At 33.4% G+C, this 24928-nt stretch overlaps 1 protein-coding gene across 1 annotated transcript in view; it reads left to right on the top strand.

Annotated features, from left to right (window-relative positions):
* LOC150076671 (uncharacterized) overlaps window positions 1-24928 on the top strand; it is a 60140-nt gene that overhangs the window by 11595 nt on the left and 23617 nt on the right. The window contains exons 4-8 of the mRNA XM_090386602.1: window positions 8462-8607; window positions 11928-12010; window positions 15645-15821; window positions 18631-18721; window positions 22952-23141. Of these exons, the coding sequence (XP_090242728.1) occupies window positions 8462-8607; window positions 11928-12010; window positions 15645-15821; window positions 18631-18721; window positions 22952-23141 (687 nt within the window). The remainder of the gene's footprint in view (window positions 1-8461; window positions 8608-11927; window positions 12011-15644; window positions 15822-18630; window positions 18722-22951; window positions 23142-24928) is intronic.

Raw genomic sequence — 24928 nt, 5'->3', positions numbered from 1 at the left:
CTTTGTCTTTTGCTTGTTAAATGGTAGATTATTGCAAAGGATTTTTCTTAGTTTATTATTATTTGTTATGATTTACAGGTTGTCAAAGTGTGCTATTTCCAAAAATATGTATTGAGTGCATTTTTACAGGCTGTACAGTGATTTGGTTCAGTTGAAAATTTAAAAAAGAATTAACAGTTATCAAACAGAGTTATTTATCATCATTCAGTTTATTAGTTTTGTAATTAATGCACTTCTCTTCTTTCCTATAATTGATTATCATACTCTTTGGGTTCTTGCTGGTGATGAACTGCAATGTACATTTTCTAGTCAGATGTGTCAGGTGTTACTACAGTGCTTTATAATAAACCTGCCACAGTACTCAGCTAAGGGATAATGATTATGTTCTTGCTGAGGTTTAACCCATATGTTGCATATATACTTCTTATCTCATATGTATTTTAGAGTTGCACTAAATTTTAGTCGGAGCATTCGTATCATATTGATATGATACGAATGCTCCAACTATCCTGAGGCGCCTCCGTAGCCAGGTGGGAAGGAGCAGCAGTGCATAGCACACGCTTCTTGATTAGACTGGGGTTCAAGCCCGTCACCACCAAATATGGAGGATGCGGAAAGGTCAGGGAATGACCACCGCATATCCCGGAGCAATATGGCCTTAGTTGCTAATGCTCCTAAAAACCAAACAAACAAACCAACTATCCTGCATCCTATCACTATTTTTGCCTTCTTTCAACCATCTTTTTCTCCCCTTCCCCACCCCAAGAATTTTACCATTCCCTATACCATTTGCTTGTCAACACTTTTTGATCAAATTTCTCTGCTGTATATTTAAATTTTTACATTTTTTACCACGTTAATTTAATTACTAATTACTTTACTTTTTACCCCTTCCACATGGCACAAACATTTGTATTATATTTCATATTACACTTTTGTAATTTTATTGAATTATTCGTATCAATGTAACCTCTTAAAGGCAATGTTTAAAAAGTTACATATGATGAAAAGGTATTCTGTTGATGATGGTTTCAATGAATAAAAGATTTAACAAATCAGGTAAAATTACATTATTAACTTAATTTTTACACTGCGTGGGACTACCTTGTCTGTTAGTATTATCATAAAGGCCATATATTTGCTTCTACCCTTTTTCTAATACTATAGACAAGTTTGGATACGCAGTGCCTGATACATGGTCAGGAGTAGTCCCTTGATGAAATTCCTGGCTATGTATCATCTTTTCAATTATTGTATTCAGATTTTGCATATTTGCCATCCCTTGATTCAACCTTTTGCTAAAATTGCCCTCCAATATCTGAATACAGTGTGTTATTTATTTATTATTTTTTATTTATTTGTATAAAATTATTTTTGTATATTGTTTGCTTCCTCAGTCCCAGTTCATATTTGTACTAGGTTTTTCAAATTCTTTCACTTTTTCATCACTACTTCACTTCCAGTTTCTACTATCCCTTAAACTTCTCTTAGTTCGGGCACTTTGTGTATTTTTCATTTCCATTTTCACAGACACTTTATTGATGTTACAAACCACACATTATTTATACCCTTTACTGCTGCACTGCACATTTTGGAGCATTAGACATATGATTACTTTTGTTATTTTCTTTTTTCTGCTCATTTTGCTTCTTAACAGTTTAATATTACTACTATATATATACATACTTAACTTATTTATACATTATTACTTATTAATATATATATGTACTTAACTTATTTATACTTATGGTACTACTTGGGAGCATAGGTTTGTAGTGACCCCAACCAACCAGCTAGTTATATATAAATCTAGCCCTGGTATGGATAGCCTTATATATAACTTAGATATATTTAAAAACAACAAATTAATGTTTGTTGTTTTTAAATATATTAGAGTTAAGGAAAATTAATATTCTCCCTCATTCATTCCTCTAGTATGGCTATATGTTTGCTCAAAGCCCCTGAGGAAGTAGAAGAAATATGGCCATTATGGCCATGAGGGAGAATGTTAATTTTCACTAACTTTTGCTGATTTTCTCCAATTTCTTCAGCTTTCTTTAAATGTACATTAATTTGTTGTTTTTAAATATATCTAAGTTATATATTTTTATATATAAGGTTATCCATACCTGGGCTAGATTTATAACTAGCTGGTTGGTTGGGGTCACTACAAACCTATGCTCCCAAGTAGTACCATAATTTAATAAGTAATGCATAAATAAGTTAAGAACGTATATAACCCATGCACGAATAACGTATAATTGTCACAGGACAATAGCATTAACGTAGGAGCCAATACCCTCATTTACACTATTTAATATTTAAATCAAATTGCCATTAGGCATAATTACAATATATATATATAAAAATGAATATTAAATGTAACCTCTTAAAGGCAATGTTTAAAAAGTTACATATGATGAAAAGGTATTCTGTTGATGATGGTTTCAATGAATAAAAGATTTAACAAATCAGGTATAATACATTTTCTAAATATGTTTCCCCCCCATATCTAATGACAGCTATAACACTATCATTTTATTTTCATTTTCTATTTATTTATTTGCATTTTTATTTTATTAGTATTTTGATGTACTAATTTTACTTTACAGTTCTCCCACTATCTATTAGCTTGGTAATTCAGCCCATAATTCTCCTAATTCAACGTAACCTTTAGGATATTAACATTCTTTCACCTTTCACAAAAATCTACTTGTTCTTTTTCTGCTTTCCACACCCTTCTAGTTACTGGCACTTTGTGTAACTTTCACATCCATTTATGCATACTTTATTCAGTATATTAATACAAACTTATATATATTAGAAAATGACAAAAGTTACAAATGGCAATAAATTGTACTAGGAGCAGTACTTAGCCACATATATAAGTGAAAGGAGGGGGAACTAAATTTGGCATTACTTGGAAACATACAGATTTGTGTTTCCATTTTATAGTAATTTTTAGCATAATTTTAGAGCTGCACTAACTTTTAATGCAATTCTAAAATTACTATAAAATTGGTTGTTTCCAAGTATGACAAGTAATGCCAATTTTATTTATTTATTTTTTTTTTCACAAATTGGATTGTATGCATATTTCCTAATGCACTTTAGTAATATACATGCTGGGCTTTAATGAAAGCACTCTATTGTCATTTTCAACCTCTGCCTTTTTTTTTCTAACTCAACTATTACTTTATTGAAACACTACTCATGCCACATATCCTAATTACTGTATGAGTCCTTTGTCTTAAAAATGGCAGTTATGCATACATCTGCACTGATATGCTGACTCTGATAATGTAGATTCTCCTCTTCTACAACCATCTAAACCACACAACTTTTTTCAATAATTTCAACTGTCGATTTTTCAGAGTCATCTTATTTGTTCTAATTATTCATTTACAATTCCTTTGTATTAAAAGCGATATTTATATATGCATATACTCCCCTCTGATCAAAACGTAACTAAATTATAATTTTTGACCTTCTTTAGCTTGAAATCTCTTTATCCCATTGTTTCAAATTCATGAGCCATCTTAATCAGCCTCTCAAATGTACAAATCATTGGGAACTTTTTGATTTTTCCCTTAATGACTTTAATATATTAAAAACATCAAAAGCATATTTTTCACTAATGGCCTAACACAAATTGTTCATATATCTAGTGAAATACCTAAAGTAAAAGAAAGCATGAAGGCATTCTTAGCTCTGTTGTATTTATTGTATTAGTATAAATTCAAGATTGCTAATTTTTGTAGACAAAGCATTTCTTTTATATGGAAGTTCAGCATCCAAACATGAGTATTTGTGAATTTATGCTAATACCCAATAAAATATCAGACTTCCTAAACACTCACCAAATACTGCTGGTCTCTTTCTAATAAATAAATGTGTTCTCATTCACTCTTGCTAAAACTTGCTGATAGCTCAATATAAACTTTAAAGTACATTTTAATGGCGATTAATTAGTGCAAATTAAACTGCATAATAAGTGATGCCAATTACTGACATACATTAAGGGCTTTAGCCTCAGACTGCGAGAGATTTAGACAATGTACAAGTTAGTGCAAACATATCATATTAGTATGCAGCTAAACTCTGAATTAGCAAATATATGCAAAGGTGACATCATTTAAGTTATCTCATATTGTGAATACCTTCACAACAAGTTGCCATGATATTGCGCTACTTCGAATAAGTAACGCTTCACCAAAGGAAAAAACTGTTGTTACTTATTCTCAGCGGATACCCTGAAACGGTGCCGTCTGGGTGGTGGTATCCACTGAAAATAAGTAACAGCCTTCTCCTTTGGTGAAGCGTTACTTATTCGAAGTAGTGCAATATCATGGCAACTCATTGGGAAGGTATTCACAATATGAGATATAACTTAAACGATGTCACCTTTGCATATATTTGCTAATTCAGAGTTTTGCTGCGTACTAATATGATGTTTGCACTAATTTGTACATTGTCTAACTCTCTCGCAACTAAAGCCCTTGACGTATTTCAGTCTTAATTTATATTATACACCATCAGGCATCGCTCATATTGTGGAATTATACTTCATAACTGTTTTGTCATCACTGCATCACTAGGGTATCTACCCACCCACCGAAGAAGGGCCAAATAGCCCTGAAACGGCACCAGGGGGAGCCTGATGATGTCCGGAGTTTCCAAGAATAGGTAACAACAGTCTTCCCCACTGGGAAAGCGTTGCCTATTCGAGGAATTTGAGTTTTTGAGTGGTGTGAGTTGAAGGAGTTACTATCCCTTTCATTCTTCTACACCGTTTCTTTTCCTCTTCCACTCCTACTATTACTTTCCCTCTACTTTTTTGCTTTTCTAAGTCTAATAGGGACAAGTGGATAGTTGAGTTATTATCCCACACATATACAAAATAGCCCTGAAATGATGCCGTTTGGGTGGTGGTATCCACTGAGAATAAGTAACAACAGTCTTCTCCTTTGGTGAGGTGTTACTTATTCGAAATAGTGGAATATCATGGCAACTTGTTGTGAAGGTATTCACAATATGAGATATAACTTAGATGCGTGATGCCAATTATAATTGCATCACTTATTATGTAGTTTAATTTGCCCACCAATGTGGCATACCTTTTCTGCATGTTTGGTATGCTCTTTGCACTCAATTTTCACTTATGAATCAGAAGGTATAATAGTATTAGATAGGTTTTGTCCTTTTTTTTTTTTTTTGGGATGGTTAATTAGTGGTGCAACCTCTTAGAATTTGTGTTTTTCTGGGGGACAGAAGTCAAATAGCATTTGAAAGGTTTGTTCTTGATTTGAATTTTATAGTAAAGAAGCCTTTGAGTCATTCTGATGATATTTTTGCCTGTCAGTTCCAACAGTTGCATGACTGAAATATGGTAGAGTGATGATAACCATACTAAAAATCATTGCATCTGATGAGTACTAGCTTCTTCGGTGAGTCCTCTTTAAGCATAAACTGCCACCCATCACGCACACTTCAGATATTACCAAACTAATTAATTACAGAAAAGTTACAGAATGGATCTTCACCCTCTGCTTACTTCTGTAAATTAAAATTATAGCAGGCGAAATCAATACGGCAAGTTTTTAGCAGATGTGCAATTGGGGGATCCCCTCCCCAAAACCCTCAAGAGCCCCCCCCTCCATGCAGTCTGTGGCGTGGAGGCTCAAGATAGGTGATAGATTTTTGCCCATGGAGATGCTCCAAAACATCCAGGAGATGGATGTTGACTACAAAAAGTTCATAGAGGACAAATACTACAGAAGATGCATCATGAGGGAACAACTTTCTTCTTCAGCTGAGTGACTGCCATCATTTTTTAATTGTGCTCTGTGTAGCATGAAAAAAAGAAAAAGTTCTTTCATTTCCCATATTAATATATAATTTTTATATATCTAATTATATGTTTTATGTTTTTACATATGTTTTTTGTAAATTTTTTCCTGTATTGGTTAATTTTATATTAAACCCCTAGCATTGTCGCTGTTATGCACGTTGCATCAGGCATCCATGTAACTGTTCACTGAATGCAATAAAGTATATGCCTACTCTACTTTATTTTAGCTGATTTTACTTTAAGCCAGTACATAACCCACTGCTCTAGTGTGAAGTTATCCATTTATAATGTTTTGAAAAGCCCACATAAAACTGTAGTAGAAAGCATTACATGTTGAATTCCTGTCTTCGTAGCTTGTTATCATGTTGGCTGAGCAAAATAATGCCAATGAGGAGCAAGCTACTTGGCAACAACCTGTCATCAACTGTGTGCATATTCCTTAAGAAACCTATGTATTATAAGAAAGTAAAACATACCCATGAGAACAGTATCGTGCTTACCTGAGAAACAAATGCTTGATTGATTTGGAGTTTATTGGCGCATTAGCATCTAAGTCTATAATGCGCCAGAGAAACAAATGCATGTGCTCTGTTTGTTTGAATGACAAGTTGCACTAAATGCAGACAAAAGAAATCTTGATAAATATCATGGAGTGCTGATTTGATATTATGGCTAAATGAGTTAGTTTTGGGGATGCTCTCTGACATTACAGCTGGTTTCACCACTTGCTATTCATTTGGAGAGTTCTGTTGTTGATTTCCATCAAACATTGGTGGAATTCGTGAAGGCTTTTTCAGTCAAGGTTGTTAGCAGTTATCTGGTGAATAAAAAGTAGCATTTCCTTTGAATTATTACAGAATTTTTTTCAGCCCACAAAACCTGCAAACTGTCTCACGAATATAACCCCAGTCAGACAAATGTATAGTACCACTGTAGATGACAACAGTAAATAAGCATTGCATGATCTTCCTAGGATAGCCTGAGTGCTTTATGCCTCAATCAGTGACCTGCTATAGAAGAGGATCATATACCAGATATAATAGTTTAGGGATGAGGGTTGGCACATAATCTGAGTGCTTTTTTCATGCCAGGTGTGAACTATATCTTAGAAGTTTGGACTCTGTGGAAGGTGTTTCTATGGCTGTTAAGGAACATTCCCATTTTTCTCTATTGTAAGAACTATAGGAACTTGTCTGGATTTATAGACAAAATGTTTACATTTTGGTCATTGCACATTGCAGAATCCCTTACAATGAATTTTACCCAATTTTTCAGTACATTAACTAGTGCCAGAAGGAATAGCAAGCTGCTTAGAACTAATTAGAATCAAAAGTTTGGCAATTTTAAAATTAAAAGAAACATGGAATTAGCATAATTGCATGGAGCAAAGACAGCTTTTATAAATTTCTCAAATTTTGCAATTGTCATTACTCCTCCTTATTTTACTGCATTTCATGGAGTATTCCTGAACTTACATTAATACCTAGTAAATATGAGCCCCCCGAATCACTTGGTCATCAAAAAGTTGACTAGTAACTCTGGTAAACTTGGTGATGGCTGAATATAAACTTTATAGGACATTTTAATGGAGAGAATTAATTAATACAAATTAAATGCTAAATAAGAATAATAATTAGGTAATAGTGGCAAAATAATAATTAACAAATAAACCTGATTCAAAACATTACATTCCTTTTAAGTCCTATTAGCTCTCATTATTATTATTAGCCATATAGTGCAAGGAAGCCTAAGGCTTATGCTGCACTAGCCAAAAAAAATTTCCAAGTTACCTTGAGAGAGAGAGAGAGAGAGAGAGAGAGAGAGAGAGAGAGAGGAATCACCAAGAAAGAGAAGAAAAATGATGATATCCAGCTCAGAACTGTGGGTGTGCCAAGCCCATACTCACCAGATGTGAGCCCCTTATTAAACTCTTTCAAAAATTAAAATAAGTAAAATGTTGTGCTTCCTTTCAGACAATGTAACAAGAAGAATTTGTTTTATATACTACACATTTTTGACTCCTGGAAAGCTAAATAATTTTGAAAGTCACTTTATCTTGTGAAGAGTTAAAAATAAATAATTAGAATTATTTTAATGATAATAATTTAAAACAAGCAATCCTAGAGGAAACCTTTATCCCACTGCCTGCTATTTAATCTGTGCAGAAAAGTCAAATTTTTTTCATAGAAGCATCAATGGAGCTCCAATTTCTACCATGCAGACATGCATGCTGAAAATCAGTTTCTCTGGCACATTATGATTGTTAAACATTTTTATAAATTACAAAAATATATACTAAAATTCATAATATATTTATTTGTGAAAAGAAAGTGCAAAATAAGCTGTGATAATCTTTGGTAATTTTTTATTCATTTTTAATTAATTTGTTTTATTTTTGTGATATTTTTTATTATCTTTGAACATTACTGAACACTAATGTGTTCAGTAATGTTCAAAAGATACAAAATGGCATAATAAATATAAAAAAGATACAAAATGGCATAAGTATAATAAATATTGAATAATGTTTGGATAAATGCAGTATTTATCTAGAAGTCATTTATTTTTTGTTTGTTTGCTTGCTTGATCTTCTTTTAATTTCTTTTGCAGTTTAATGTTTCCAAATTGGCAATATCTCTGATAAATAATGGAACATGGAACTTTTGGGCAGCTTCTGCAAATCCTGGAGAAGACAACAGAGGATGTGCAGGATGGTCACAGACACTCAAATATATTCCAAGAGTATGGAATAAAATGTAAGTATTTAGAAGTTTTAATAATCTCTACCCTTTTATACAACCGTGCTTGCATGTCTCAGAGTTGTTAGTTTAATAAGACATACAGTATACTGACTTCCAGTTATAACTTTGTGTATACTTTATTGATGTTATATCTGTAACAACAATGAAATTTAACCTCGGGGACTCACGTCTGGTGAGTATGGGTTTGGCACACCCAGGGTCCTGAGATTATAAATGAATAAAATTGGTATGGCATATTACTTTAATGCCATTATAATATGTCTAATTTTATTATTTTATGACTTTTGTTACATAATTCTCCTAATATTGATTTTATTCATAAATCATATTCTACATAAGATACTATACATGTCTACATAAATCATATTCTACTACTTTTATCACCACCAACATATTTTAGGCATAAATTGCATGCTACCATGTAATTTATGTCTAAAACTCTTGCTGAATGGAATAGTTAGGATTAATTACAAATTTATTGATGATTGTAATATTAGCCAAATTTTAATACAGCTCATAACATCTCCAAGCATTGATGAGAGAAGATAATTTTCATATTTTACCTTGAAGAAGCCATAAAACTAGACTTATGAACAGGAATGGTAGCAGGAAAATTGCAAGTACTTGTAATAATTTGCTGTTTCAGAAACCTTCAATAAATTCATTAAGTAATGATATTTTTTTTAAAAATTGAAAAATTATATACTTATAATCCTTTTGCATTTTCCATAGCTAGAGGAAAGAACAATAAAACTTAAAAATAGACTATATTAGCATTAGTAGAGGCATATGATGCAAGAAAACAAGCTTATACAGCATCAACCAAAAAGAAAAAAAAAACCCTTCCCATTTCACCCATCCATTCATTTCAAATGCTTGTCCCATCCATCCATTCATTTCAAATTCATTTCAAATTCTGCCTTGAATTTATTTAAGCTATCAGCTTCCACAATGACAGATGGAAGTTTGTTCCATCTTACATCATATGTATGATGTAAGAGAGAGAGAGAGAGAGAGAGAGAGAATAAAGCTTAATTCAGTTTATAGACAACTTGCTATTTCATTAGCCTCAATTTTTAACAAAGATTAAAAGAAAAAATTTATAAAGCATGTACAGATAACCTTCAAATGGGATCAGTGGGAGTTCACTGTATTTTTTGATTTAGTTTCATGTTGTGAATATGAAACTGTTTATCCTTGATTTATAAAATATAAATCAGTTTCATATTATATATAACATTTAATTTATACCATATTTGTATTAATTTTATGTTGATTTTTCATTTAAGTTATGAGGAAATGAATGACTGTTTTGGGAGGCAAAAACAAGGTAATGCAACTAGAAAATACAACAAAGAAAATGTTTAAGGAAGAAATGAAGGAAAAGGTACCCAGTGGAAAATAAAATTGAAGATATATGGATGTTAGGGAGCCTTACTCAATATGCAGTGTTATATTGAAAGATAAAGGGAGTGGTAAAATAGATACTCTTTCAAATAGTTGATGCACTAAAGCAGAGATTTTCAAAATGATGGCAAATCCTAGAAAGAAGATTTCTGATGATTTATGTTGGGAGAACAAGAACTATTTTTTTAACACATGACGAAGTTATGAAACACACTGCCAAGGAAGAGTGGTGTAAGAATTAATTACAAAGCTAACTGGTCTAAATGGGATAATAAGATGTTCTGAAAGTAAAATTTAATATATGTACAGATTAATAATTGGATTTATAGCAGTGTATTATATAGATGCTCCATAAAATACACTACTATAAATGGACATTAAAGAAAAAAAAAGTGAAATGCTGAGATGAATAGAAGGCATATTGAAAATGAAATATAATAGAGTGATATATGGGATAATAGAAGTATTGATATGTATTGGAACTAAGAAAATTCTTCATGAAGTTGAGGAGGGGAAATCAGTTATAATGGGTAGGACATCTTTGCAAATGCAACAAAAGAAAAAAAAAAGTTGTAAAACAAAAGTTGCTAAATCTGTAGGGAAAAACCATCTAAACAGTTCTAAAAGGTAAAAAATAGCATAGTTGGAGGAGGGGGAAGAATATGGTTAAAGTTTTGAGAAGAAATGCAAAAAAAAAAATAAAAATAATTAAAGTGAAGATTATAGGAATACACCAGAATGGTGTATTCCTATAAATGGAATGATCATAATGAGGTATTGAGAAGAAATGCAAAAAAATAATAATAAAAGTGAAGAGGAATGATCAGAATGGTGTATTCCAAGATAGAAGAAGAATAAAATTCCAGAAAGAAAGATGTTAATTTGCTTAGAGTATTTGGTATACTAAATTAGAATTTGGTCTGGAATTATGCTTAATTTGTTAATGATATTTTAATAAATTTAATTACTTTTAATGTATTGAAACATGGTTTTTTATGCTAAATATTAAAATTAATAATAAAATGAATACTGTTACACCACATGATTATATAATAAGAATTTTATTCAAAACAGCTCAGTACATACCCTTAACGACTAAAAGGCAACTGTTCAAGACAGTGCTGTATCTCATTATCAGGCCAATAATCAAAAAAATTAAAAATTTAATTAGAGTGGTTACTTAAGTTATCAAAAGATACGTTGCTCACCAAGGGGGAAAAATTTTGTTTTTGATATAGAAATAATTTTATTTATTTTTTTTATTGTTAAGGTTTATTGTTAAAGGAATCAATAAATGAACTACGTGACAGTAATCCATACATGAATGATATAGCTAAGGAAACATAGTACATATAACCAGAAATTGATTAACCCATTGGCCTAGTTAAATATAATCTTATTTTATGAATGTAGACTACTCATAATTTCCAGAGAGATTAGCTATTTGCTGATTCAGACTGGATGCCAAGAGATTGAATTAGTCATATATATTCTGTGTATGTGACCAATTAATCAGAATATGGAAACTCTCTGATTGGAAATTTAATTTAACTTTTTTTATTAATTGATCAAAAAGCTGCTCATATGAGAATGACAGAACCCCTACCATGACTAGGTTGTGAAGTTAATTTTCTAGTTATTTTTAGATGACTTCAAAGCATGATTTCTTTGAATAACTTCACCAGTACACAAGCTAAGAATTAATGGATGACAAATCACAGACAGATTGTATGTTGGTTTGTTGTCTTGAATTGATTACTGCTGGCCTGATGGTGAGCAATGTCATTGTACCCTTGAAGTTGTTAAAGATATGAATTGAAGTGTTCTCAATAAAATTCTTAGCATATAATCACACAATATTTGTTTCATTATTAATTTTAATTTTTATTTTTACTTTCTATTTCCAGTAATACTTATGATGCCCAGTGGAAATATATCAGCAATTCTACTGCTAACATCATATTTCTTCCCACCATGAATGACTTTAGTGGTAAGTAAACAGTTTGGTGTGCAATGAATAGTTAAGAATAATATTTTAATTAAAATAGTTTAAATAATATTTTGATCCTTGAGGCTGTCACAGACATTCTTTCAAGTATGACAAGCTGGGAGTCTAAATCACTGATGGAACTGATATTCAGGTAACACATGAGTCAAGGGGACCAAATTTCAGCTAAGTCTGGTCATTCTGCAACAATAACCATATGTTATTTTTGCAGAATCTTCCTCTGCTTACAATAACATGACAGTGGGACCATCAGTAACTCTGACTATAATCCTCATGTGTAAGTCCTGAAGCACAGCACCTAGTATATTGTAGATACGCGGGTGACTAATGTTTAGTCACCCGCGTATTAGTCACTCTGCTTATGTTGCTTCACACGCGGGTGACTACCCGAGTGTGAAGCAACATAAGCAGAGGTCAAGATGTGGCATCCATACCGCACAGAGGAATACTCGGTGTTACCAAGCAACACTAGGTGGTAGATGACTCTTGTCAACCAACGCAATACCACAACTTAGTTTATTAAGGGCTTGAAGTAAAGAAATTGATGTGTAGTCTCCAGAGCAAAGCTCTGGCAGTCCCCCATCTCTTCCATCGTGCAGTATGATTGATGTTTTTAAGTTCATGATGAGCATCATGCCAAAATTCAATCTTCCTTACATTTTGCGAGTACAACTCTAAAATGGTGTTTACAGGCCTGGTGCTAGATAGTTCTGTGAAAATATCTAACCCTCCCAAACACTTCATTCATTTTACAAATATATGTGGTCTCAGTTCCACTTACAGTCTGCCAAACGCCACTTACTTTTTCTGACAGAATCCCAATTATCAGTTGATTATCATATGCACCAGTATCACCACCCACTAGCAGAGTGGACATATGCACCAGTATCACCACCCACAGCCACAGAGTGGACATATGCACCAGTATCACCACTACAGTGGTGATACTGGTGCATATGTCCACTCTGCTTTTCTCTGTTCAGTGACTTAGTAATTTGGAATTTCTTATTTTCATTCTTCTCTGGCTTAAAATCTATCTACACCATTCTGTCAAATTCATATTTTCTTTCATATTCATTCATTTCATTTATCTATTCTTTCATATTCATTAATTTCATTCATATATTTTTTCATATTCATTCATTTCATTCATATATTCTTTCATATTCATTCATTTCATTGATATTTTCTTTCATTTCATTCATTTCATTGATATTTTCTTTCATTTCATTCATTTCATTGATATTTTCTTTCATTTCATTCATATTTGCATATTCTCTGTCCTTCTCCAAACTATAATAATCACTTAGAAGTCTTTGACTTCCTTTCTTTGAAACTTGACTTTTCCCCACTCCAACATTCCTAACAATGAGGTAATTTTCCTTAGTAACTTTGATGTTCAAAACTCCAGGTAACTTCTGATTTCTAGTCACACAGAACCAGCTGGTCAAGCTGCTAAGGCTTTTGCAATTACTAATGACTCACAGAGATTCATTTACCTAACAGAATACCCAACAATCCTAACCATGCAGCCAACACTCTTGATCTTTTTCTCACAAACAACCTTTTCAAGTAGATGGCCGAGGTGAGTGGTCCTCTGGGGAACCCCAGATCTTAAAATAGTTATGGTCTCTTTTCCAATGGAGAAGAGACCATAACCATAACTTTACGTTGTAGCAGTTCTCAGCTTCATGTTGTTTGGTATTACAAGAATGAAAAATAGGATGACCTGTGAGATTTCTATTCTTTTCCTCAGTAGGATTACTGTTTTAAATTCTTCTGATGTCAATTTTTGATCAGATCATATCAATGAAATTATTCTTGTCATGATAAAATCATTTATTCCACACTCCCCTTTAAAGTCTTATCCTTTATCTAAACCTTGATTTGCCATTAAATGTGCTAAGGCTGTTCAAGATACAGATGTTGCAATTGGCTTGCATCAAATCTCCAAGTTCATTCCAAGCTCGCAACAATTGTAAATTGGGTATTAATCAATGCAAACTAGATTTTGAACAGACTAAGATTAGAAAATTTTCTTTTTGTCCAATTGGTAGTTCTGGTCTCTTGCCAAAGCTATTGGCCACAACTTTTGCCATCTGTACTCGCACCTCTGTTAAAACCTGATGGTTCTGTTGCTACCTCATACTAGTTTTCTTCTAACTCTTGTATTGATGATCTTGGTAAACCATCTCTTACCATTCCCATTATGCTTCACTCAGTCGTCTATCACTTTTTTTATTATTATTATTAGCCATATGGTGCAAGGAAGCCTGAGGCTTATGCTGAACAACTCAAAAAAAAAAAAAAAAACCACTCCCATTTCATCACTCTATTCGTTCCAAATACCTGTCCAGCTCAGCCTTAAGTTTATTTAGGCTATCAACTTCCACAACAAAAGATGGAAGTCTGTTCCACCAATGAACTACCTGCTGGCTAAAGGCAAAGTTCTGCACATCTATCCTACAACTGTCTTTCCTCAATTTGAATTTATGCCCTCTCAGGTGATTATTCTGAGCAAGAGGAAGAATCCCATCAGCATTGAGCATGTTCAAACCATTCAGGGCTTTATACACCTCAATCAGATCACCTTGCAGGTGCCTAGTCTCCAGACACTGTAATCTGCAAAACTTAAGCCTTTCTTCGTAAGAGCAACCCTTCGTTCCATTCACTAATCTTGTTGCCCTTCTCTGTACTCGTTCCAACAACTCTACATCCTTCTTAAAATGAGGCCTCCAGACCTGTATACAGTACTCACGGTGTGGCCTGACCATTGCCTTATACAAGGGAATAATCACCTCCTTATCCCTGCTAGAAAAACTCCTGTATATCGTTGACAAGACACCAGGAGCTACACTTGCAGCCCGTCAGAACTGCTCAGAGAACTTCATATCTGCCTGCACAACCACCCCCAGGTCCTTTTCATTCTCTACCACTGTCAGTGTAGTACCACAGAGTTGATACGTTACTCTGGGGTTACTGCTTCCCATATGTAGTACTTTACATTTGTCAATGTTAAACTTCATTTGCCAATGTTAAACTTTATTTGCCACTTCCTCCAGTCTCCAACTGGATTCAAACTATGATCTCTCTAAATGAGTGATAACTGCTAAAACTAGTATATTGGAATAGAGAATTTTAATTGAACAGCCCCACAAATTCTTCCATCTTACAGATATTTTGTATATATGTTGTTTAATGAAATTGTTTCCTTAAGAATTTTTGTTGGTCAGTTGATTGCTGTTACTTCCTAAGCAAACAATGAGCCCTGATTCCCTCCAAGTAAGCTTGTAAATTATTTTGAGGGCCACACTTATATATGTAAAAGCTGTTTGGAGTGGGGAGGGCCACTAAATATTACTTAAGTTTATACTGGGAAATAAGAATGTTAAAATATTATTATGCTTTTATTATGAACAATATGGGGGGAGTTCTATTATGGTTTCTCATTCAGAATTCATTTTAGAACCAAACAAATATAATTCTTTACATTTATTTACATTTAACTTGATGACGCAGAAGATCAGGTCGAAGCTAATTTTATTTTTTTTTGTGTCTAGAGAAAACATAAATAACTTGCTTATATAATTAGCTCCCATTCTTTTTATTTACACAGAGGCTACTGTATTGCTTCCAACTGTTGAATATGGATTTACATCTCTTGTTAGTACTCAGAAATATTCTAATCAGTGGAAAAATCAGGAATTTGACTCTTTAGGCCTGAAGCACCCACTACAATGGTTTCTCTTAAAAAAAGAATTGGATTTCTTAGGCAAAATTCCTGGAGTAAATGGTAAGATATTATTATTAGTTTCTTTTCATATATGGATATTCAGAATTAGCATTATACAGCTTAATCATTATTTATATCAAATAATTTGTTTCTTGTCATATTCATCTTTAAGTAGCAGGCTTCCCCCCCTCCCACCTAAGAAATTGCCAAAAAATTTTTTTTTCTTTTTTTTTAATTACAAATTCTTTCTAGTATGCTTTCTCTATCTGAAAAGGAGGAAAAAAACATTGCTATGCATTGATGGTTCAATGCAGAGAACCATTTATTTGCATCATAAATACATCAAAGTCAGAACATATGAATAGAGAAATCAAAATAACTAACAAATCTCTGAAACATACTATTTGCAAAAAAATATTCGCTTTATCCATACTCTGGGAGAGTCTCAATGGTGTGCTGGAGCCGACTCACTCAAGCCGATTGTTAAATTTTCAAGAATTTTGCAAGTTAGTTGTTAAACCAACAATGACTATAAACTGTAGAGTGGCATGCACCTCAATCCCCAATGGCTAGCAGCATTTGGGCAATAAGCTTGTATATGATGACATGGAAAATCCAGCTGGGGTGTGCTTATTTTCAACATCCTTTCTGCTTTCTTCCTCCGCCCTCTTCCCTACATGGCAGTTGTGCAGGGATTATCTTCACTGGCAATTTTGCAGGAATATTATTTCCAACAAACATCCGCCTAATTTTGCCTGGGCCGCTTCTTCTTAAGTTAATGACATTTCCCATTTGCCAGAATGTTTCTAGAATTGTCGTTATATATCGCCTTGATATCGTCACATATCGGATTTAATGATGATAAATTTATTGGGATGCAACCAGTGGCGGATTTCTGCGCAGGTGCACAAGGCGCGTGCCTGGGGCCTCTTAAATCGAGGGGGCCTCAAATCTCAGGTCTCAAAAAAAAATAATAAAATTGTTTCATTTTAAATTTTTACACTCATCTTTATTACTATTACTGAATAAAACTATAATTTAATATGAGAAGTTAGTAAACTCTTATGCGAATATCCCCACATATTATATGAAATATCTATGCAAACTAAGTGAATCTGAGGTAGAATACATATTATCATTAATGCTAGATTTTATGTATTAATTTTATGTATTAATGTTAGATTTGGGAGGGATGGTAGTTGTGTCATTTTTTCATTTAAACATTAGTTAAAATATGTATGAAAGAATTGTGCAACCAAAATGAATAAAACCACAACACCAAATCTAGAGCGCGTGCTATAGTAAAAACATGTGCATAGAATGCACACTGTAGTGGTACCGAAAATATTTAGAGGGGGGGCCTCAAAATTGAATTGCGCCTGGGGCCTCTCAAGTGCTAAATCCGTCACTGGATGCAACTCAATTTGTTGAATCACAACCATAGATTGGCTACGGATACAAGAGCTCAGCAAAAGTCAACAAAAACATTTGGCGAGATTCAAATGGCTATACGGAAAGTACAATGAAAAATGAATATTTTACTATGGTTTGAAATTTTTGTATTCCAAATTGTAAATCAGTAAAACTTACAATAAATAATATTCTTGGTCTTTTTTTTTTTTTTTTTTTTGCTAGCTGGTTTTAAAAAATTTCCCAGCATGCCACTGGAGAGACTATAGTATCTTGAGTAAACCAGATGTAGATGTTTCTGAAATTTCATATTTTTGTTGTATTTTTAATTCAGTTGTAATTATGGTTTTGGGAAATAGCCATTTTTATAGTAAGTGCATCAAAAGTGTGCTTTTGTGTCTATTTAATTATCTAGTACTGTTATATTCTGTTGTATGGAGTTTGATTCTCATATAATTATATAATACACAAGGACCAACACTATTTCTAAAGGTTACAACCACAAAATCTTTATTTAAGGTACTTTTTACTGATTAGAGTAGATTCAGCCTCAGCAGCGATTCTGGACGTCAGCTAATCTGGCGAGAGGTTGGCACACAGTATCACCTGCAAACATCACTGAAAGGGATTGATATGACAGTCAAGGTGTTCTCATCTGGGGAAGCACTATCTTGAATAGACATACACAACTCCAGATACTGGAAAGCAGTACTGTAACCAGTGCATGCTACTGTACTGAGGTAATCCTTCCCCATGTGCATCTGTTTCAAGTGCCATTGGCCCCAAGTTTGTGTTTATGGATGATAACGCCACACCCATCACACCGCAGCTGTTGATATACTTTTGGAAAGTGAGGACATTGTTTGTATGGATTGGCCTGCCCGTTCTACCGATCAAAATTCCATCGAACACATATGGGACGCTCTGGGGAGATGCCTAGCGGCAACTCCACACCCACCAGAAAATGTTCACCAGCTGAAGATGGCGCTGACAGAGGAATGGATGATGTTACTGCAAAAAATTATGAACAACATTGTTCTAAGTATGGACAAGTGGTGCAAAGCCTGCATTGACATTAGGGGTGGCCATAGCTCCTACTGAGGACCACCTCTTCCCTTTCTTCCATCTTTGGCAGTGATGCATCTGTATCACGGCAGCCAGTACTATGTTGCCATTTTTGAATAAAGTCCCTCTGTGCCATTTTGTTTCCGTTGTTGTGTCGGTGTTGTTTCCTTCACCATTTTGGTACCTCACAAGGTTCCTTTGGTATGTTTTTCCCATATCTAGGCCACTCCTATGAGAAGCTACAGGTGAAAACCTGACTGGTCCTTAAATTTTGCACACCAGTGTACATATAATTCTTATGTGTGTACATTGTGAAATACACTTTTTTACTCTGCTTCATTATTGATAATCTGGCAGTTATTTTGTTGATAATAATTGTTATTATTTTTATTAGTTACAGAATTGTTATTGTATATACAAGCTGCTTCATATCTAATGGCAGATGATCATTTCACCAACAGTCATAATTTCCTCAGCTTTATTAGGTGAGAAATTAAAATTTTAGGAATCATTTATATTTTTGAATCATGTACATTTAATATCATACATGTTCGGGAGAATAAATAAAATATTGTATATGAGTTGCGATATTCTCTGCTGCATGCTCTTCTGCTTGTGATAACACATTTAATTATTTGTTATCATGAGTTAGAATTTCGTATAGTGTTTTATTACAAATTCAAGTTAGTGAATTTCAACTTCATGTTGAAAATTAATCCCAAAGCAGGTTCAAAACATTATCATAACTATGCAGAATTGTTGAGTTAACTGCACCTCTTTTATAATTATTATTTAAACCAATAAGTTAATAATTTGAATAGTAAGAAGTTAATTAAACTTGAGAAAGTTTAATTTTAACTTCAGCTTTGGTTGAGATATTGTAATATTTTCTGAAAAGTTTTCTTTCAAGCTTGTTTCAATAAACTTGTTTATTTTATTTTAATTTTTTTTTTGCCTTTAAAAAAATTTACATGAGGTGCACTGTCGTTTAATCTGTTATTAGAATTAGTTAATTCCCAACATGTCTTTCTCCTAAGAAATTTTATTATATATTCAGATTAAACTAGATACATGTGCTTCGATATATATATTTTATACAAAATTGTATACGAATTGTACACCGATATGAACTAATTTATTATTAATAGCTTTATTGTAATTGGACTCTTGATGAATATTTTTTCAGTTTTGCAATTTCTGCTTTTTATCAGCAACTCTGTAATTGCAAATTTAAATGGTATTCATATGATAATTCACTAGTAAAAAAAAAAAAAAAAAACACTGGAAAGAGATGTGGAGATCGACAAGCATTGCCCATATCAAAAATGAGTAAAGTAGTGTTCATTAATTTTGATATCACTTAGGGGTAACATCTAGTAACATCTAGGGTTGTTTCATCCATCATCTTAACATCATTTCACCGGACAGCAAAATTTATGCTTAGCAGTAATACAGTAAAATTTGGCAGTAGTGAAGTCACAGTGTAGTCCTGTTTTTATTTGTGTCATTACTTGTCAGTAAACATGTATCTTAGCTTTGGCATCTTCACACTGCCTGTTCTAGGTGTGTTCTGCAAAGCTGGGTATCCTTCAGCCATGTAACAATGTACAGGCTGGCCTCGATTAACGCGATTAATTCGTCCCGCGAGCGCATTGCGCAAAATGGAAACGCTTTAATCAATTATAACAAAAAATAGGAAAAATTATAATTGGCCCTTGACCTTCTGGAATGTCAATAAAGAATTTTAAAAATACCTTTTAAATAATTTTTTAACTGTATATAATGTAAAAGATAATGAAAATAATTATGGAATTAAATGTTTATTGCATAAAACAACGGTTCCCAAACTGTGCGCCGCGGAATATTTTAAATTTTCAAGGGAAACACAGCGATACTCGACATCTGTTGGACACCGCGTGAACTACTAGCTTGAGTTAGTTCACAGTTCCAACATTTCTTATTAAGTGTTTGGATCTAACTACTAAACGGAACTGTTAGGTATTTCTTTCGGTCTGGGTGCACCTTGAAAAAATTATCGAGACACTAAGGGCGCCGTGAACTGAGAAAGTTTGGGAACCTGACATAAAATACACAATGGAGAAATGACTGTTGTGGAAATATTTGAACAGTGTTGACTTTCTCTTTTCATCAATCAATTTCCGATAGCCGACAACAATCTTCTCTGGGCCCTGGCGAAATAAATATCGCAGAAAACCTCAAACCTTTTGTTTGAGGTTCTATGCAATATGAAAGATTTCATCTAGTTCTTTTACCGTTTTCTCCTTCACGGTAACATTTTCATCTGGCTCATTTAAAAATTTGAATTTTTATGCAAGTGCGCATTGACTTTATTAGCAGGAGATAAACAGGTAACACGTCTTCTTCCTATGGTTGATGGGACACACCAAGGCGGGCAGCAGGCAAACATTTGTTTATCGCCCGTCCAATTTGCGGTAAGCTTAATGCGCAATTCAAATCTTTTTCAATATCGTATAAAAAAACATTGCATTAACTGGAAATTTGCATTGTGTAAATCGAAAAGTGGTATAAGTTTTCCAAATAGCATTAACTGAAAATCGTGTTAATCGAACTCGCATTATGCGAGGCCTGGCTGTACTCTCAAATGGTAGGCAGAGCTGCTTGTTTTAAAATAGTGATATGGAAAAAAGGCCGGTGTGCATTTGGGCTGCTTTACAGAAAATGTAGAAGAGATTCCACAAATGTATTTTAATCTATTTATACTTACATATTTGTATTTCTTATCATTTATTACAGTAAGATACTATGAGAAAAGTAAAATAGTAAAAGAAACATAATTATGAAAATATATAAATTCCATGCATTAAACCATGCACTTGTGGCAGCAGCAAGCATACAACCAATTAAGACTCAATTATAACTTTGTAATAGGTGGCATGACACATATGCACATTGTTTTTGTCATTTTATTTCAGTGCCCAGTGTGTCAGTGCAGTTTGCAGTGAATAGTTAGTATTGTTTTTTAATTTATGATCCATATATAAAAGTAATATTATTATTATATAATTATATATAATAATTTATTAATAAAGGATAACAAAATAAATCATACTTTCAGAGCCATGGAAATTAAACAAAAATAAAAAGGAGGAGCAGAGAAATTGCATGATCAAAAAAGGAAAAAAGTAGCACTGAAGAAAGTAAATGTATGAAATTAACAAATATGGTTCAGACTTATCTATGACACCATAAAATATAAATATTGGACAAGTAAAAAAACAGATTTAGGGGTAATAAAAATTGCTGAAGAAGAGTCATCTTCGTCAGAAAAACAAAACACTGAATCTGATAAAATGGAAAATTTTAATAGTAAAAATTATTAAAATCAAGTCTTGCAAAAACAAAAGATACAGAAAAATAGAACTAACAAAGGACAAACATTTACTGAAATTGAAAGAGAGAGAGTATTGAAAGATTTTTCGATTGCCCAAATAATAATGATCACAATTTCACTGGCTTCTTTACATTTCATCATAATTAACCCAAAATATTAAATTATAATTGTAAAAATATTTATTATACACATACAAATCTTTATAATTATAATGAAAATAAAAAATACATATGTGCATAATTTTTTTAATTTGGCTGTTGTATGGAGCCAGTTGTACTGGAGCATGGTAGAAAAAAATTCCCAGTCTGCCCCTGATAGCAGGCGGCACCCAGTAAGTCTTGTGAATAATTATCTTCGCTCTTTCAAGAGAACTAAAGATATGTTTTTCTTGTTTTATGCAGAAAATTGGAAAATTTGCCATAGTAATAGTAATCAAGGCATGTGATGCAAAAAAGCAAGCTTATATAGCATCAGCCAAAAAAAAAAAGAAAAAAAAAACATTTCACACATGCATTCCCTCTAAATGTTTGCCTAGTTCCTTCTTGAATTTATTTAAGCTGTCAACTTCCACAGCGACAGATGGAAGTTTGTTCCAGCAATCAACTACCCACAGGCTAAATGCAAATTTCTGCACATCTATTCTATAAATGTTGTTCCTCAATTTGAATTTATGCCCCCTCAGGTTCATAATCTGAGCAAGAGGAAGAATCCTATCCTAATTGAGCCTACTCAACCCATTCAAGGCCTTATACGCCTCAATCAGATCATCTCACAGGTGCCTAGTCTCCAGAAGCTGTAATTTGCAAAACCTAAGCCTTTCTTCATAATACCACCCTTTTGTTCCCCCTCACCAATCTTGTTGCCCTTCTCTGTACTCGCTAGAGAAACTCTACATCCTTCCTAAAATGAGGCTTCCAGACCTGTACACAGTACTCAAGACATGACCTGACCATTGTCTTATACAAAGGGATAATAACCTCCTTTTCCCTACTAGCAAAATTGCTGTATATCATTGGCAATACCCCATGACCTGCTCTGGCAGCCTGTTTGCAATGCTCAGAAAATTTCATATCTGACTGCACAATTACTCCCTGGTCTTTTTCATTTTCTACCACCCTAAGTGTAGTACCACACAGTTGTACGTTTCTCTGGGATTACTACCGTAGTTTGAAGCTATATGGTTTTTGTAAAATTTTAATAAATTCAGATGTGGTGTGTTGCAAGTAATCAGTATTTAGATGGTACAAAATTAACATTATAATTTTCTTTTAAATTTTTATTTCTTTTTCCTAGAAATGAATTTCCATGCCATTGCAAATAATGTTAATATATATTCCTTTAGACAGCAAACTGAAGAATTAAAAAAGAGTCTCCATGTACAACATATTGAAGTTCCAGTACCCAGCAAAGTGGTCTATCCTGTCCATTTATTTGTTTGGAAAAACAGTAGCTACTTGGTCTCTTTTGAGCAACCTCTTTATCTGCAAATGAATAACTCTCTGTCAGAATTACTTAGAGCTCAACAATTCAGAGTAAGATTTTTAGAATTAGCCAACAATTCAGAGTAAGATTTTTAGAATTAGCCAACAATTCAGAGTAAGGTTTTTAGAATTCAAAATTTATGACTAGAATATAAAATGAAATTAATAATTGCTAGTATGTATTCTGTTCCTATTGAGGTATCCCATGATAGATCAAAAGGAATAGAATAGTTAATAGGAAGGGTATGATTAACCTGCCACACAGGCTGGGTAGATTAACCACTTCTCTGTAATACCAACTGCACTGATGTGATGCCTAAAAACTTTGCTGAAAACAAATTTTCTGCAAATTGCTGTTACCTATTTCTTTTATTTGCAGTCATTTATATAATGGTGAAATTGTAGCTTTTTTCAATACAGTTAAATTTAATGCATCAGATCTGTGCAGTTGGTATTATACAGGAGTGGCACAGATAAAATTTACTCTTCTTCAAATCATTCATGATACTTTTGCATAAATGGAATCTGATTGTAGTATATTCATGTGATAGTTTGTTTCTTTCAGTTAAATATGAATTATGTCAATTTCTTTGAATGAAATTATGAGAAAAAATAAAAGCAAAAAAACTAAAAAAATTTTTAGATAACTGATATTTGGATAACTGGTTATCTGATTACCAGTTATATTAAAGTTAGTAGAGTACCTAGTTATGTTAAAGAGAAGGGGGGGGGGAGATTGAATGATTAAGATTAATTGCAAGGTTTCAGACTACATTAAATTTAGGGCTAAAGCCTCAGACCATGGAATTTACTAGACATACAAGTTAGTGCAATGCATCAGTTCTGTATTATACTATAAAGATAGCAGTGAAATATCACCATATATTTATCCATAATGGAAAAAACTATGAAAGTAGTATAAATGGTATTGACTTAATTGTATCTCATATTGTGACTACTCCTTCACAACGAGTTACTGTGTATTGCACTACTTCGACTAAGTAATGCTTCCCCAATAGAGAAAACTATTGTTACTTATTCTCAGGGGATACCACCACCCAGACGGCACCGTTTCAAGACTAGTTGGCCTATCATCGGTCGGCAAGTAGACACCCCGGTGCTGCAATCATGCCATTGCATTATATTGTAATGAAACAGCTTCAGTGTTTGATTGTTTAATAACTACATTGCCTAACCTGCCCGCCCACCCATGAAATATAACTCCACAATATGAGAGAAGCCTGATGGTGTGCATCGTTTAATCTAAATGATATTTCTTGGCTTAATGCCTAAGAGTATGAAGAAGTTTACTTATGCATGGGTAATGCGCGCGCACACACACACATCATTTCTACTACCAAGGTACTTTTAATGCATCATTTTAATTATATCTCATTGTGAATATCTTCACAATGAGTTGCCATGTTATCGCACTACCTCGATTAAGTAATGTTTCTCCTATGGAGAAGACTAATGTTACTAATTCTCAGTGGATTCCACCACCACCCAGATGGCACCATTTTGAAGCTTATTGGCTTCTCATCGGGGCGCCTCCGTAACCAGGTGGACAGGAGCAGCAGTGCGTAGCACATGCTTCTTGATTAGACCAGGGTTCGAGTATATGACCACCAAATATGGAGGATGCGGAAAGGTCAGGGAATGACCACCACATATCCCCGGAGCAATATGGCCTTAGTTGCTAATGCTTCTAAAAATCAAATAACAACAACAACAGCTTCTCATCGGTGGGTGGGCAGGTACCCTGTTGCAATAATGACAACCCAATTGTAAAATATAACTCCACAATATGAGAAATGCCTAATGGTGTGTGTGGTTTA

The sequence above is a fragment of the Mastigoproctus giganteus genome, chromosome 12 (assembly GCF_048544385.1).
Source record: "Mastigoproctus giganteus isolate SK-2022 chromosome 12, ASM4854438v1, whole genome shotgun sequence".
In the NCBI taxonomy this organism is placed as follows: Eukaryota; Metazoa; Arthropoda; class Arachnida; order Uropygi; family Thelyphonidae; genus Mastigoproctus; species Mastigoproctus giganteus.
This window is presented reverse-complemented; position numbering and strand designations above follow the sequence as displayed.